This window comes from Aythya fuligula, chromosome 24 (assembly GCF_009819795.1).
Source record: "Aythya fuligula isolate bAytFul2 chromosome 24, bAytFul2.pri, whole genome shotgun sequence".
NCBI lineage: Eukaryota > Metazoa > Chordata > Aves > Anseriformes > Anatidae > Aythya > Aythya fuligula.
Genome location: NC_045582.1, coordinates 4,479,547 through 4,495,063, shown reverse-complemented (window position 1 = coordinate 4,495,063; position 15,517 = coordinate 4,479,547). Strand labels below are relative to the sequence as shown.

The 15,517-nt window shown below is 53.4% G+C and overlaps 2 protein-coding genes across 2 annotated transcripts in view; both read left to right on the top strand.

The window, feature by feature from the left end:
- The window catches only part of LOC116498355 (M1-specific T cell receptor alpha chain-like), a 318,814-nt gene that overhangs the window by 121,613 nt on the left and 181,684 nt on the right, over positions 1-15,517 (top strand). The window lies entirely within an intron of this gene.
- Positions 1-15,517, top strand: part of LOC116498345 (M1-specific T cell receptor alpha chain-like) — a 234,806-nt gene that overhangs the window by 110,590 nt on the left and 108,699 nt on the right. The window contains exon 3 of the mRNA XM_032202580.1: positions 8,918-8,948. Coding sequence (XP_032058471.1) covers positions 8,918-8,948 — 31 coding nt within the window. The remainder of the gene's footprint in view (positions 1-8,917; positions 8,949-15,517) is intronic.

Here is a 15,517-nt window from a genome sequence, read left to right as displayed (position 1 = left end):
TTTTAAAGACCTCCAGGGATGGTGACTCAACCACTTCCCTGGGCAGCCTATTCCAATGCCCAACAACCCTCTCGGTAAAGAAGTTCTTGCTAATATCCAACCTAAAACCCCCCTCGCGCAACTTTAGCCCATTCCCCCTTGACCTGTCACCAGACACGTGGCAGAACAGACCAACCCCCACCTTGCTACAGCCTCCTTTATGGTACCTGTAGAGAGTGATAAGGTCACGCCTGAGCCTCCTCTTCTCCAGGCTGAACAAGCCCAGCTCCCTCAGCTGCTCCTCGTAAAACTTGTTCTCCAGACCCCTCATCAGCTTCGTTGCCCTTCTCTGGACTCGCTCGAGCACCTCCATGTCCTTCTTGTAGTGAGGGGACCAAAACTGAACACAGTACTAGAGGTGCGGCCTCACCAGAGCCGAGTACAGGGGGACGATCACTTCCCTAGACCTGCTGGCCACACTGCTTATGCAAGCCAGGATGCTGTTGGCCTTCTTGGCCACCTGAGCACACTGCTGGCTCATATTCAGCGGACTATCAACCAATACTCCCACGTCCTTCTCTGCCAGGCAGCTTTCCAAGCACTCATCTCCCAGCCTGTAGCTCTGCTTGGGGTTATTGCATCCCAGGTAGAGGACCCGGCACTTGGCCTTGTTGAACTACATACGGTTGGCCTCAGCTCATCCAAATCATTCTGCAGAGCCTTCCTTCCTCGAGCAGATTGACACATGCACCTAACTTGGTGTCATCTGCAAACTTACTGAGGGTGCACTCGATCCTCTCTTCCAGATCATTGATAAATGTATTAAAGAGAACTGGCCCTAGTACTGAGCCCTGGGGGACACCACTAGTGACTAGCCTCCAGCTGGATTTGACTCCATTCATCACAACTCTTTGGGCCTGGCTATCCAGCCAGTTTTTAACCCAGCGAAGCGTATGCCAGTCCAAGCCATGAGCAGCCAGTTTCTTGAGGAGAACGTTGTGGGGAACGGTGTCAAAGACCTTACTGACGTCAAGGTAGACCACATCCACAGCCTTTCCCTCATCCAGCCAGCATGTCACTTTATCATAGGAGATCAGGTTCGTCAAGCAGGACCTGCCTTTCATAAACCCATGTAGACTGGGCCTGATCGCCTGCTTGCCCTGCAAGTGCCGCGTGATGACACTCGAGATAATCTGCTCCATGAGCTTCCCTGGCACTGAAGTCAAACTAACAGGCCGATAGTTCCCTGGGTCTACCTTCCGGCCCTTCTTGTAGATGGGCATCACGTTTGCTAGCCACCAGTCGACTGGGACCTCCGCCAATAGCCAGGACTGCTGATAAATGATGGAAAGCAGCTTGGCCAGCTCCTCCGCCAGTTCTCTCAGTACCCTCGGGTGGATCCCATCCAGCCCCATCAACTTGCGTACATCCAAGTGCTGTAGCAGGTCGCCAACCATTTCCAGGTTGATTATGAGGCATACTTTCTGTTCCCCATCCCCTTTCACCAGCTCAGGATGCTGGGTATCCCAAGAACAACTGCACTTGCTGCTAAAGACTGAGGCAAAAAGGCATTAAGCACCTCAGCCTTTTCTTGTAACTAAGTTACTTGTAACTAAGTTTCGCCCTGCATCCAGTAAAGGATGGAGATTCTCCTTAGTCCTCCTTTTTGTGTTGATGTATTTCTCAAAACAATTGTTGTTATCTTTAACGTCAGTAGCCACTTTGAGCTCCAGATGAGCTTTGGCCTTTTTAATTTTGTCCATGCACAGCCTCGCAACGTCTTTATAGTCCTCCAAAGTGGCCCGCCCTCTTTTCCAAAGATCTGCAAGAATGATTCTGTCATGGCAGCACTATGGTAGTATGTAACCATTCAGAGGAGTGGGGATTGTACAAACATGTAAATGTATTGAGAAGGGGTTTTATGAAAGTGGAACGAAAAGTCTTAAGGGGTGCCAGCCTTGCTAGAAACCACCAGCTACCCAGACTTGCACTATTCTGAAATAAACAATGTCTAGTCCTTGTCTGTGGATTGACTCGTAGTACACTGGGTAACATATCTGGACTTTTTACCTGGTTGTGTCTCCTTCCACCTTCATCTGCACCTCCAGCGTCCTTGGTGGAGGGTAGTGTAAGAAGCTGAAAAGTCCTCAACATCGTCTAAGCACTGTTCTGCAACAGCCAAAACATCTGTATCTTTGGCTGATAATTCCCTTTTCAACCTTCTGTTTTCTTCCTCTAAATTTCCAGACCACTCCTTCTCAATTTTCCACATTGCAGCTAAGGACCAGCTAACACTCCTTCCTTCCTTTTCTCTTTCCTTACCGTACATGCATCTTTCCATTTATTAAGTTAATTCCCTGAGGCATTTGGATTGTGGTGTATTGAGCTTAGCCATTGCTGCTTTGCATCTTGCCTTCCATTTCCAAGAAAACCCTTTCAACATGTGGCCCATTTATCAAGGGAACCATTCATTATTCTAACACAAGGCTCCTGCTGACTACACCCAGCTCTGTCTCCCAACACTACAGAGCACTGGCAGGTTCTCTACGGATCCTTGGCGGAATGAGGACTGGCCACAGGTTGTGGTTGTAATTAGGGATGTATTATTACATAATAAATTACTAGAAATACTAAAAATTACTACAAAATCCTAAAGCTTACTACAACTAAATTGCTAGTTTGATTATTAGATTGATAACACCAATGCCCTTTCTCACCACAATGGTGGGTGTCTCCACATGCTGCGGCCAGTGAGAGGGAGAGACAAGGAGGCAGGGGTGCACATTAACAGCCCCTTCCACATGATGGATATTTGCCTTGCTGTTGGTTATGCTAACCACACTGCCAGGCATCAGGAGTGGGACGGCTGGCTCACCACAAGCCCCAGGTGTCCTTGCTGGGCAGGCTCAGCTCAGAGCTCCATGCAAACTGTGATGAGAGGGAACTGCACCTCACAGCACCTGCACCTTCCTGTATAAAGCTGCAAGCTGAAGGCACCAGTGTGGGCTCAGTGCACACAGGTAGACAGCGCTGTCCTGGAGCTTGGCATCTTGCACGTGGAGAAGCACCTGGGAGTTCTCCATGGAGAGCACAGAGGAGATCCTCCCGGAATGCACATGAGGATTGAACTTGCTCACCTGCAGCAAGAACTGAGGGGACTGGGTCAGGTGCTGCTGGTACCAGAAGATGTATGGAGAAGAGGTGCTGGTGGAGAAATTGCAGTGCAGAGTAGCGTTGTGTCCCACCTGGATGGCAGTTTCTTGTGCAAACTGCACCACAGAGTCCTTCTGTGCATGACCTGCAAAGCCAGAACAGCATCTCAGCACTGCTTGAAGATGTATCTGTTCTCCCCCTCTCTCTCCTGTGTCTATCAGCTCACCAACTTGTTCACTGTCCCCCCTCTCCATCTCCCTTTTCATGGGCTATAAAATGCTGAGCTAAGTACACATGCCCTCTTCTTTCTGCAGGTGTTATTCATACCCAAGTCTGTCAGCTTACCTACTTTTTAGCAGTATCTTACCAGGATTTGAGTCCTTACGTACCTATGAACAATGCAAGTATGAACGCTAGGCATCTGCAAAGGAAAAGTGCAGATGCTTATTCATCCCTGTACACTCGTTGCTCATGACATCTCCCAGACTGTCTCCCGTACTGGTCTGCAGCCCCTGCTCTCCCTACAGATAACACTTCTAGTTCTTCCAGGAGGAAGGAGTCCTATTTCTCCCCTCCAGAAATGATGGGATGCCACCTTGACCCTAGCTTGCCCTGCCTCAAAGTCACATCTCACCTAAGTCTGACAGTGCCAACAAGGATGCCAGGAAAAGCAGGACCATGTCACGCTCTCGCCTTCACAGGGTGCCCACGTAGTGCCTGGAAAGAGGGAGCTCAAGCTTGCAAGTTCACTTCCCCCTCTGCCAGCTCAAAGCAGCCTCTAAACCTCAGCACAGAGGGTGGAGCAAAGCTCTCCCCCTGCTGCTCCTTGGGGCTCACCCCTGCCCCAGCAAGGCTCTCAAGAGAGGGATGGACTAGTGGCTAAAGCAGTCAGAAAGGAATCCAGCCAGTCTTTGCTGTGCTCCAGGACCCCTTGGCCAGCCAGAAGTGTTCCAGCACTGGGAGTGTCACACTTGTGCAGTTAGCTCACAGCTGAAAGCCTGTGAAGCCTAGGACATTTCACTTGGTCAGCATAAAGGCAAAAGGACACCAACATGGCTGCTGTGTGCTTCCCTCTTTTTGCCCCTTCTGGCAGGTGGGCAGCCCCAGCAAGGGGCAAGTGTCCCCAGTGGCCTCCCCCACCCATCCAGAACCCGGCCAGACACAGAGGCCTGCACCCACCTCTGCTGTCAATGAAGATGGGATTGCTTCCCCCACCCCCTTTCCACCCAATCCCCCGGGAGAGCCACACATTATCTGGCAGGGAAGGACGCCCCACCACAGCCCTCTGCTCAGCAGTCAGCACCTCTGCACACACAGGAGTGAATACTGCACCAAGGGCAGACCTACAACAGTGCTGGCTAGTGCAGCAAACCCCTCAATGACTCAGTTCTTTGGCAAGAGCCAAGGTTCCAACACGTGTATTAGAGTGAGTGTCCAGCACAGATATTTGTTGTATTGCCAGGACGTCATCTCAGCGCCAGAGGTCCTGGATTTGGGCTTAGGAAGAAACCTGTACAACAAGCTCTTGGAAACAAGACCACTGCAGAAAACGGAGGAAACCCAATGTGGCTGTTCTGAGGCTCCCTCGGGCCCGTGCTGTTTAACTCCAGGCCCTGCAAGGGGACTTCCAAGCACCGGCAGCGACCCCACGCGGCCCGACTGTGGCTGTGCCCCCGCCTCGCCCACGCCCCACCTGCCCGGCCCCACGCACTGCGGGGCACCCCCTGATGCCTCCAGCTCCACAGGCCGTTGGCTGCCTTTGCTTCAAGGGCGCGCTGCTGGCTCATCATGTGTGGCTGGGTGCCTCCTGCACCCAAAAGCCTTTCCTGAGGGTTTGCTTCCTTGGCAGCCAGCCCCCATCCTGAATTACTCTGGGGGTGCTTCCTACCCAAGAGGAAAATCCTTTTCTTTGCTCCTTTGCACCAAAATGAGGTTCTGGTCAGCCCCTTTCTCCAGCCAGCCTGTATTCTCCACAGCACATTTGTGACCTACGCTGTCACCACCTGTGTTCCCTTGTTGGGGACCATGCACAAACGAGGGTGCCCTCCTTCCGACTGCTTGTGGCCCTAATGAAAGCATTCAGCAGGACTGGGTGTCTGGCACTGCCAGCTGCTACTCAAGCAGAAGGTGCCCTCCATGCCAAAGCTGCAGGCTTAGGCCTGCGGGAAGGGCTCCGACGAACTATGAACACTGTGCCAGACGGTCAGCCATGCTGAAGCACTCCAAATGCTGAGAATTCATTTGGCACAAGGGGGAGTGAGGGGGAGACACACAAATTACTCTTGCTATTGTGTGATCCCTTTGCTGTGATATTCTACACATGGAGGAGTGACAGCTGCTCCTTTACCCTCAGGCGAACCAGCCAGTCCAGGCAGAACCAGCCATGGGAATCTGTCCCCTCTGCGATGCATTTCTGAGACAATGCTGGCAGGCCTTTATAGACAACTGTGAGGAGATAGGCCTGGCTTCAGCACTGACTCCCAGGAGGACCTGGCAGTGTCCAGGGTTGGAAATCTCTGACTGACAGGCACTATCAGGAGCCTTACAGCAGTCTGCTTCTCCTGTACATCCCAAGGTCAACGATGGACAGCCACTCAGAGGCACTCCAAACGTTGCTATCCTGAATTAAACCAAGGATCCAAACTGTCCTGATATGGTCCTTGTTTGGGCCTGAAGTTGGCAGGAACAGGGGGTGATTGTTGCAGCGGGAGGAAAAGGAGGGCTCAGGAGAAAGGAGCTGTATTTTTAAGTGCCTCTTTACTGCACACACTTCTGAGAGGCTGGTGCCATCTGCGTTCAGCTGCTCTCAGGCTCCTTCTGACCCTGGGAATCCGCTCCCCTGCAGGACTCATGCACAGAGCACGGGAGAGTGCTGCCAAGTGCATATACCCTCGTGATAAAGGGGAAACAAGGACACACGCACGTGCTTATCTATACCTGCATGGAGTCCTGCACAAATCTCGGCACCCACGTGCCTTCACACAAAGCCAGCTGCACAGTGGTTGTCACAAGACAAGAGCAGATGTGTGAACAAAAGCAACCGGGAACTCAGGTGAGTGCAAAAGGTGAGCTTAAAAGGAGAGGTGCTATATTCTGGACCTCGTTCTCATAGTACCTGGGGTTGGTGGGACTGTGAAGCTCAAGGGCAGCCTTGGCTGCAGTGACTGTGAAATGGTGGAAGTTAGGCTCCTGAGCACAGCGAGGAGGAAGCACAAGAAACTTGCTGCCCTGGACTTCTGGAGAGCAGACTTTGGTCTGCTCAGGCATCTGCTTGGTCGAGTACCATGATACAAAGCCTTGAAGGGGAGGTGGGCCCAAGAAGGCTGGTTAATATTCAAGGAATATTCAAGCAATATTCAAGGATTACCTCCTCCAAGCTCAGGAGTGATGCATCCCAAGAGGGAGTCAGGCAAAATGCCAGGAGACCTGCATGGATGAACATGGAGCAACTGGCTGAACTCAAACATGAAAGAGAAGGCCATAGAGGGTAGGAGCAAGGACAGGTAGACTGGAAAGAATACAGATACATAGTCTGATGAGGCAAGATAGGAATCAAGTTAGGAGAGCTAAATCGAAGCCAGAATTGAATTTGGCCAAGGAAAGAAGCTTTGTTTCCATGCTTGTCTGCCTTGACAGAAGCATGTCCAGAATGTGGAGGGAGGTGATTCACGGCCTGTGCTCCGCTTCAGTGAGACCCGACCTGGAGTGCTGTGTTCAGCTTTGGGGCCCCCAGCATGAGAAAGATATAGAGCTGTTCAAGTGGGTTCAGAGCAGAGCCATGAAGATGATCAGAGGGGACCCATCCAGCACTTCCAGTGAGTCTTCTGCCCTCACTGATGCATTCCTGCCCTAGAAATCCTTGGACATTTCATGCCAGCACTCTAAAGAAACCATCACTGCAGAATGGCCATGGCCTAGATCTGGAAATGAAAAGGCAGCAGTGCAGGAAACCAGTGCACAGCCCATATCATTTGTTGGGATGGTTTGCATTCAAGAAGAGCTTGTCAGAAAATTGTTACCTCTGCCAAGGGTGCCTCTGGGCCTGCAGCAATGAAGTACCAGTATAAAAGGCAGCCCAGCTCTCTGCTCTCTCATCCAATTCTGTTGCCTCATCCTCCTTGGTAACCAGGTGAGTCTGAAGCCCTCTCTCCTCCTCTTCTCAAGTAGAAGGGGTCTTGCATCAACAGACATCTCATCTGGTGGTGGTTCAGAGCTATGCTGGGCCTTGGAGTTCCTTGACATGGTAGAATGGTGGAGAGAGACGTTCTGTGTAGAGAGAGACTGTGACATGGTGTAGAGGCAGCCTTTTGGGTTATGCGCAATGTGATTGTCTCTTTGGATCTGGCTGCTCTTTGAAGGGCCCTGTCAGTACAAAGCGATGAGGACCATGAGCCTCCTGGCACAACCTTCACATCCACCATCACCAGTTGTCTTGGCTCCTTTGTTTTGGGTAATCAGACTACTCCCCACCTACCCATGTGCTATGCTTCCTTTCTGCCATCTCTCAAAGGTTCAACTCCAGCCCAAGACATGTCTTGCTATAACCAGTGCCTGCCATGCCGGCCCTGTGGCCCGACCCCGCTGGCCAGCAGCTGCAACGAGCCCTGCGTCAGGCAGTGCCAGAACTCCACCGTCGTCATTGAGCCCTCTCCCGTAGTGGTGAGCCTGCCCGGCCCCATCCTCAGCTCCTTCCCACAGAACACCGTTGTGGGATCCTCTACCTCTGCTGCTGTTGGCAGCATCCTCAGCTGTGACGGTGTCCCCATCACCTCCGGGTGCTGTGATCTCTCAGGCATTTCCAGCCGCTACTGTGGCAGAAGATGCCTGCCCTGCTAAAGGCACTGCCCATGGCCCTGGGGTTCCAGCACGACCATGGTGCTGGACAACAGAAGGAGGAGTCTTCATGCAATTGCTTTCAGAATGACGGACCTTCCTCACCTCCTCTGGCAAACATGGGCAGGAGCCTGACCAGGGGCTACCCTGAGATTTCTGAAAATTCGGCCCATGTCTCTCAGTAGGCCCTGGAGATCCCTGCACTGAAGGGCCTCTGCTCAGAGTGACCTCCTTTTCCTCTCTACACTCATTAAAGTTTCCGGCAACCCAGCCTTGGCTGTAGATGTTTCTTCCCCCTGCGTCTGCCCTCCTGAGCCGCCCAGTGAGAATTGTCTTGCCCTTGGTGGGTATAAGATGGGTGTTTAAGGAGCCTTTTCCCCACTCCCAGAACAATGGGAGGTTGCGACATGCTGCAGAGGGTCTTCTCTTGGACAATGCCTGTTGGAGCTGAAGAAGACATTCCTCACTTTCACAGAGCAAGGGACAATCTACCCTTGCCTTGCAGCATCTCTGCCCACAGCTCCCCCCTGTCCTGCAAACAGAGAGCACAACCTCTGCTGTCCTCACAGGAGAAGCTACGAGTCTGTGTGAGGCTGTGTAGGCTTGGCACCCTGTAGGCTCTTAGGAACGGGCTTCTTCTTGCTCAGGACAGTGCTGTGCTGGGGAAGCAGGTGGGGACAGAAGATGGATGGCAGATGTGGGGAATGGGTGGAATAAGTGCAGGGATGCCCCACTGCTTCTACTCCACCCTCATCTTCCCTCGTTTGCCCTACCTCAGGGCTATGGCCAGCACAAATGGGCATGTGCGGCAGGAACATGTGTCCCATGAGGCCCAACTGCCCCCAGCACAGCACTTGGCAGGGCCCAGGTGATGGCACACATGCAGGGCTGATCCCCTTCCACAAGTCAGCATTGGTGTTCCCCGTCATGGACCATACATGTAAATCTCTAGTCCCTGAGGACCCTGAACCCATATGGGTTGGGTCAGTGCAAAGACAGCAGGCAGTTTGCATGCCCCCACGCTGCTCTAGGGTGCCCACTTGCCCCCCAAGCATGCAACAACTTTCCTCAGGTGCAGGACGTGCACTCACAGGGACTTCCTCATGCTCATTTCCACTTTTCCTGACCATTTGCTTTGCTCCTGCTCAGGCAAGTTGTTTCTCTGTTTCTTCTTTTGGTTATGTAGAGGCTATGTTCAGGATTTGTACAGCTCTCTGTTACGCAGTTGCACTTCAAGGATGCCCATTGTTTCCAGGCCCTGCTTGACTGCTGGCAGACATTTTTCCTGTCAGTGCTTTGCAGCCCCATGATATCTCTCATCAGTATATCATTAGAGCCTGGTTACATCTATAACAGGTCCCATCAGAAGGGCACCCTGTCCCTGCTCAGCTACAAAGATGTTTCCTTATGGATTCATGTATGGCCCTGCTTGGTACAGCCTTGTCATGTCCAGAAGGAATCAGCAATGCAGGCAAGAGAGATGAGCCAAAGGTGCGCTGGGGTAAACCCTTTGTCTTTCCTGGTGTCAGAGGAATGGAATCAGCCACAGCTGCAAGAGAATGCAACCAATTTAGCCCAGGTGAAGGTATGGCACTGCCAGGACTAAGGTGTGGGGTAGACCACAGGAAAGAGACCCAGGCAGAGCTCTGACAAACATTTCTGCTTTGTTGGGATGGTCCATTGCCCTGGAAGGGCTTGGCCCATGTTGCAACCCAAAACATGACTGGTAGTTTCTGGAGACATTGGTTTCTTAATTGCTCTGCTGTTTATTGCCTACCTTGAATGCCTCAGGACACTGTTAGCAATATATAAACCTTGTGTGTAGTTCTGGGTGCATGTCATTGTCAAACAGATAAAAGTGTGGTTGGGATCTGCCTCTGTGTTTGAACAAGGCAGATTAGCTTGGATGAGACACCCACTACGCTGAGAAAACACATTTGCTCTGAAATACGACGTGTGAAGCTGCCCCTTCGCCTTCAGGAGAACCAGCCAGACATGAGTTGGATGGGAATCTGTCCCCTCTGCGATGCATTTCTGAGACAATGCTGGCAGGCCTTTAATGACAAGTGTGCGGAAATAGGCCTGTCTCCAGCACTGACTCCCAGAAGAACCTGGCAGTGTCCAGGGTCGGAAAAACCCTGACTGACAGGCACTCTCAGGAACCTCACAGCAGTCTGCTTCTCCTATACATCCCAAGGTCATCGATGGACAGCCACGCTGAGGCACTCCAAACATTGTTACCCTGAATTAGACCAAGGATCCAAACTGTCCTGATTCGGTCCTTGTTTGGGCCTGAATTTGGGAGAAACTGAGGGAGATTGTTGCAGCGTGAAGAAAAGGAGGGCTCAGGAGAAAGGGGCTGTGTTTCAGTGCCTCTTCCCTGCACACACCTCTGCCAGGCTGCTGCCATCTCCGTTCAGCTGCACCCAGGCTCCAGACCCTTTCAGCAGAACCGAAGTGCCTTGGAGGGGCCGGGCTGGCGGGGGAAATCCCGCGGCTGCGGGACGAGGTGGTCCTGGCGGGCGGAGCGGCAGCGCCCCCTGGGGGCTGTGCCCCTGCCTCGCCCCCGCCAATCACGCCCGGCCCCGCCCACCACGGTTCCTGCACGGCCGCAGCCCCGGCTCCTCTCCCCGTGGCTCTCAGGGCGCAGTAATACACCGCCGCGTCCCGAAGACGGGGCTCGGTGAGCCACAGGGCGCTGGACCGGCGGTCTGCTGCCACCGAGAGCCTCCCCGGCATGTCCGTCAGTGCTCTGGAGCCTCTAGTACCGAACACTAGGGATGCGGGTCCTTGGCCCGGGAGCTGACAGTACCAGTAGATGTAGTCACCAGTCTGCATGTTGGGGTGTGAGCAGGTGATGTTGATGCCAGTGCCCTCGGTGGTCTGTGCCCATGGTTCCTGCTGCACCTGGGCTCTTCCCACAGGCACTGCCGAGAAATAAAGCAGGAGAAACTCAGAAAAGGTATTTGCTGCACCAAAAATATCACGCTGGGCGAGAGGGGAGAAAACAGTTGACAGCTGATGCGAGCTTTTTCTCAGAAAAAAGCATACAAAGGCATTTCACTGGGAATGGTTATTAGGGGACCAAGTCGGAGCAGGACTGTTTGGGAGGAGAGTCCGAGCCAGGAGGAGAAGGGAAGCAGGCAGCAATGAGTGGGGGTGTGCCGAAAGGAGGAGAGGAAGGCAGGGAGCAAGGCAAGGTGGGAGGCAACGGCCGGCTGAGCTCGCTGGAGGCAGGCGGGATGGCTGCAGAAGGAGGCCAGAGGGGAGCGAGGTCCGTAAGAAGCCGGCGGGCCAGAAGCGAGGGCAGCCCCGTCCCGTCCCGTCCCGTCCCCGGCGCCGGCAGCCCCGCGCACCCAGGAGCACCGCGGCCAGCGCCGCCAGCCCTGCGGCCCGGCCCTGCCGCATCCCGCCGCTCCGCCGCCCGCGCCGCGCTGCCCCCGCCAGCCCCGGCTCTGCTCCGCCCGCGGCGCCTCCTCCCCGCCGCCGCCGCCCGGCGCCGCCAGCTCCGCCCCGGGGCCGCTCGGGGGCCGCTCGGGGGCTGGCCCGGGCTGCGAGTGCTGGGCGCCTGTGGGCGGGCAGGGCTTCGGCTGCTGCTCGCGGGGCTCTGCCCGTCCTGCAGCCCAGCTCGGGACGTAGAGGCGTGCAGGGAAAGGCTGAGGCAGCTCCTTCGGCACGGGAGAGAAGAGGGGAGGGTAGGAGAAGGGAGTGGGAAAGGGAGAGGGAGCGGAGAAAGCAGCTGCCCATTTGCAGCGTCCCCAGCAAGGGGGGTAGGCGGAGGGCAGCGGGCCGGGGTGTACTCGGTCTGGTAGTGTGGTGATGCGAAGCACTGGTTTCCCAGCTGTGGCCGGTAGTGTTTGGAGCTCCATTGGTATCTGAGCTGAGCACGTTTTTAGGGAGACACACAGACAGAGTAATGCACACCCCATTTGGGAAAGATACAGCCAGGCTGGTACCCCTAGTAGTTGCTTTTGGAGACCCAAACATTCCTGCTGCATTTGCCTGGAGGCTGAGACACGGTTCCCTTCTCCAAGATCTGCAGGAGGACCCCCTGGTTCCAGTAGCTGAAAGCACAGGCCAGGGGCGACCTCAGCCCAAGTCTGACTCAAGTTCCTGGCACCAAATCCACTCCTGCTGCTCCACCACGACCTGACACTTTCTCCTTGCAGCACATGTGCACATGGGACAGAGCGAGACTATACAGAGGTAATCTCTGAGTAGACAAGTGCATGGAGTGTCCCCTTTTACACCCTGCTCTATCTGCCCTCGTGTGCTCCTCCCAGCTTCACATGCCCTGCTGTCCCCTCATGGGTTTGTATAGGTTTGTCCCTCACCCATCCCAGCCTGTGTCCTGGCCCACAGCTGTAAGAGGTGCAAGGCCCAGGCTGATCTCCCTGGTAGTGGCACCTGTGGCTTCTTGATAGGCCAACAACTGGTGTGAATGGTGAGGTTTGTCTCTTGTCACTGCCTCTGTGTTTGTTTTTCCTGGTCCCTGTCTCTGTATGCTTGTTGCTTGCCTCCTCTTTTCTTACCATCCCCATTGAGAAGATCCCTAATGTGATAACTTCTGAGGCATAAACAGAGCCACAGACCCATGAACCACCCACAAGTCGTGCAAATGCCCAGATTTGGTCTCCTCACTGCCTCCCTCATCATCTGTCAGTCAGGCTTGTGTCCGTGCATGTACTTCTTTCCAGCTTCCTGCTGTTCTTTCTCTCTGCCCCCCTCCCTAATGCTTGTAGAGAAGGCATCTATAAGCATAAGAGGCATCCCGACCAAGACATGGCGCATATCAGTGAAGGGGAGGTTGCCAAAGACAAACTACACAGAAGGATGCAAGTGCTGGTTGGGCACCACCATCACCATCACAGGTGTATTTTCAATAGGGATGAAGAGGTTGATGACTGAGTCCAGGACGAAGAGCAGCAGCTCTCAGCTATCAGACAAACCCGGCAGCAAGAAAAGAAAGCACTCTATAGACCTTCCCCCACCCCTAGGAGAAGACAGCAGCAGCAGGAGGAAGGAGGAGATGGAGTTGCTGCTCAGGATTCATTGTCCTCCACCACTCAATATCTTCTGGACATACAACACAGAAGGGCCTCAGCAAGCCAGGATGTTCCTGCAGAGACAGTAGAGAGTAAGATCCCAACCCTGGGCTTCAAGTGAGCAGATTTTGCTGTCTTCACTGTGTGTGCACAGGTATGTGTGTGTGTAGTTGACGGTACCTCAGTATGTATCCAGGAGTGTTTGTGAGTGGACCAATGAGTTCATGTATGTTTTTACAAGAGCAGCAGTGTGCATGAGTGCTGTTCCCTCCACCTGCTTTTGATGTTATGAGTGATATCAGTATGAGAACAAGTGGCACACTGGGAATTAACAGAAACATTGATCTGACATCAGCGTCCCACCAAGGCTGAGATATGGTGATTATGCAGGTTGCCCCAAGACTCCTGAGCATTCCTAGCCAGTGGTCATCTGAGAAACCCTCCCAGAGGATCACAGGCTGCACCACCAGCATGCATGTAATTCAACCCTGAGTTCAGAGCAGGTCTCATCACATCAGGTTGCTCAGGATTTCTCAGCCTGTCTCCCTGGCGATGGCGGTCATGAGAGAGGGATTAGGAAAGGTGTGACTCAGAGACCGTGTAGGACCTGGCTGAGTTGGATTTTCATCTAAGAGAGAGGCAGCAGCCTTATTGGTCCTAACCACTCTTTTTGGATCATGTCTGAATGAAGACATTTTGCTCCTCACTTTTCCCTGTGCTCTTCTTCCTGCCTGCCCTCTCTCCCAGGTTCACCTGCAGCCTTAAGACATGTCGCTGTATGACCAGTGCATGCTGTGCTGGCTCAGTGGCCCAACCCCGCTGGTCAGCAGCTGCGATGAGCCCTGCTTCAGGCAGTGCCAGAACTCCACTGTCATCATCCAGCCCTCTCCTGTGATCATGGCTCTGCCACACCCCATCCTCAGCTCTTACCAACAGAACACCACTGCGGGATCCTCCATGTCTGGTGCTAATTGCAGCATCCTCAGCTGTGAGGTGCAGACTTCTGGTACCTCCTGGTGCTGCCTGCACTGACAGACTCCTCTAGAAGTCGCCTCATTTACCTGTTGATAGTCATTAAAGTTTTCTGCATCCCACCCTCTTCCTCCAAATGAAACTTTTCCTGGTGGTATCAAGTTGCCAGGTGTCCTGGTTTCAGTTAGGACAGAGTTAATTTCCTTCCTAGTTGCTGGTAGAATGCTATGTTTTGGCTTAGGATGAGAAGAGGGCTGATAACACGCAGATGTTTTAATTGTTGCAGAGCAGTGCTTACACCAAGCCAAGGATGTCTCAGCTTCTTGCGCTGTCCTGCCAATGGGCAGGCTGGGGGTGCAGCAGGAGCTAGGAGGGGACAGACCCAGGACAGGTGACCCAAACTAAGTCAAAGGGGTATTCCATACCATCTGACATCATGCTGAACAATATATCGGGGTGGCTAGCCGCAGGAGGGGGGATGGACTGCTCAGGGTTAGGCTGGGCATCGGTCAGCAGGTGGTGAGCAAGTGCATTGTGCATCACTTGTTTTGTACACATTATTAGTAGTAGTACTATTATCATCATTATTGTTATTATTATTGTTATTATTATTATTGTTGTTATTATTGTCCTGTCTTAATAAACTGTCTTTATCTCAACTCACGGACTTCACTTTCCCATTTCTCTCCCCCATCCCAGAGAGAGAGGAGGGAGGGTGAGTGAACGTCTGTGTGGTGTTTAACTGCCGGCCGAGTTAAACCATGACAGTCCCTGGCACACCCCCAGTTACCATCACACAGGACCATCCAAGGACAGCATCCAATGCCCAACCCCACCCTGGCTGCTCTGCAGGGCCTTTCCCCCACCACGAAGCAGTTCTCGGTCAGTCCAGCCCTCTTCCTGGCACGGCCAACCTCTGTAGTGGTGGACACAGTCATAGGGATATGTCTAATGCACAAGAAACCATGTCCCATCTCCTGTGTTCCTCCCTGCTTAGAGATTTCCACTTCACTGGGTGGCTTGGGAGATCCTGTTCTTGTTGAAGCTGTGTGCTGACAACATTACGTTCTGTGGGAATGCCCACCCAGGGACGGTCCATCCTACCAGACCTATGCGGAAAGTCAGAGGACAAAGAAGCTTTTTGCATGGGACTGCCATGCTCAGGTGAGCCTCTGACCTCTTGCTTCCTGCCCTCAATGCAGAGCAGAGCACATAAATCAGAATAAGAAGTGAGCTTTTTGCGAAGCAAATGGCAAAAGCTGCTTTATCCATGGCTGCACACGGAGAACAGTTTGAGGGCAGGGCCTCTTTCACCACCTTCTCCTTCCTTTCAAGCCACTGACACCAGTCCCATTGGGAAAGAGGATCTGGCTGGCAGATCTCAGAGTGCACAGGGGAAGCAGCGCTGCCAGGGGAGAGCTGAGGACTCCATCCCAGAGCTCTGCCTTACACAGACACATCCCCTCCCCATCCAGGGTTGTTGCACAGGCAGTGTAGCTCCCTGCACCAGGGTGTCACTCACAGCACAGAGGTAC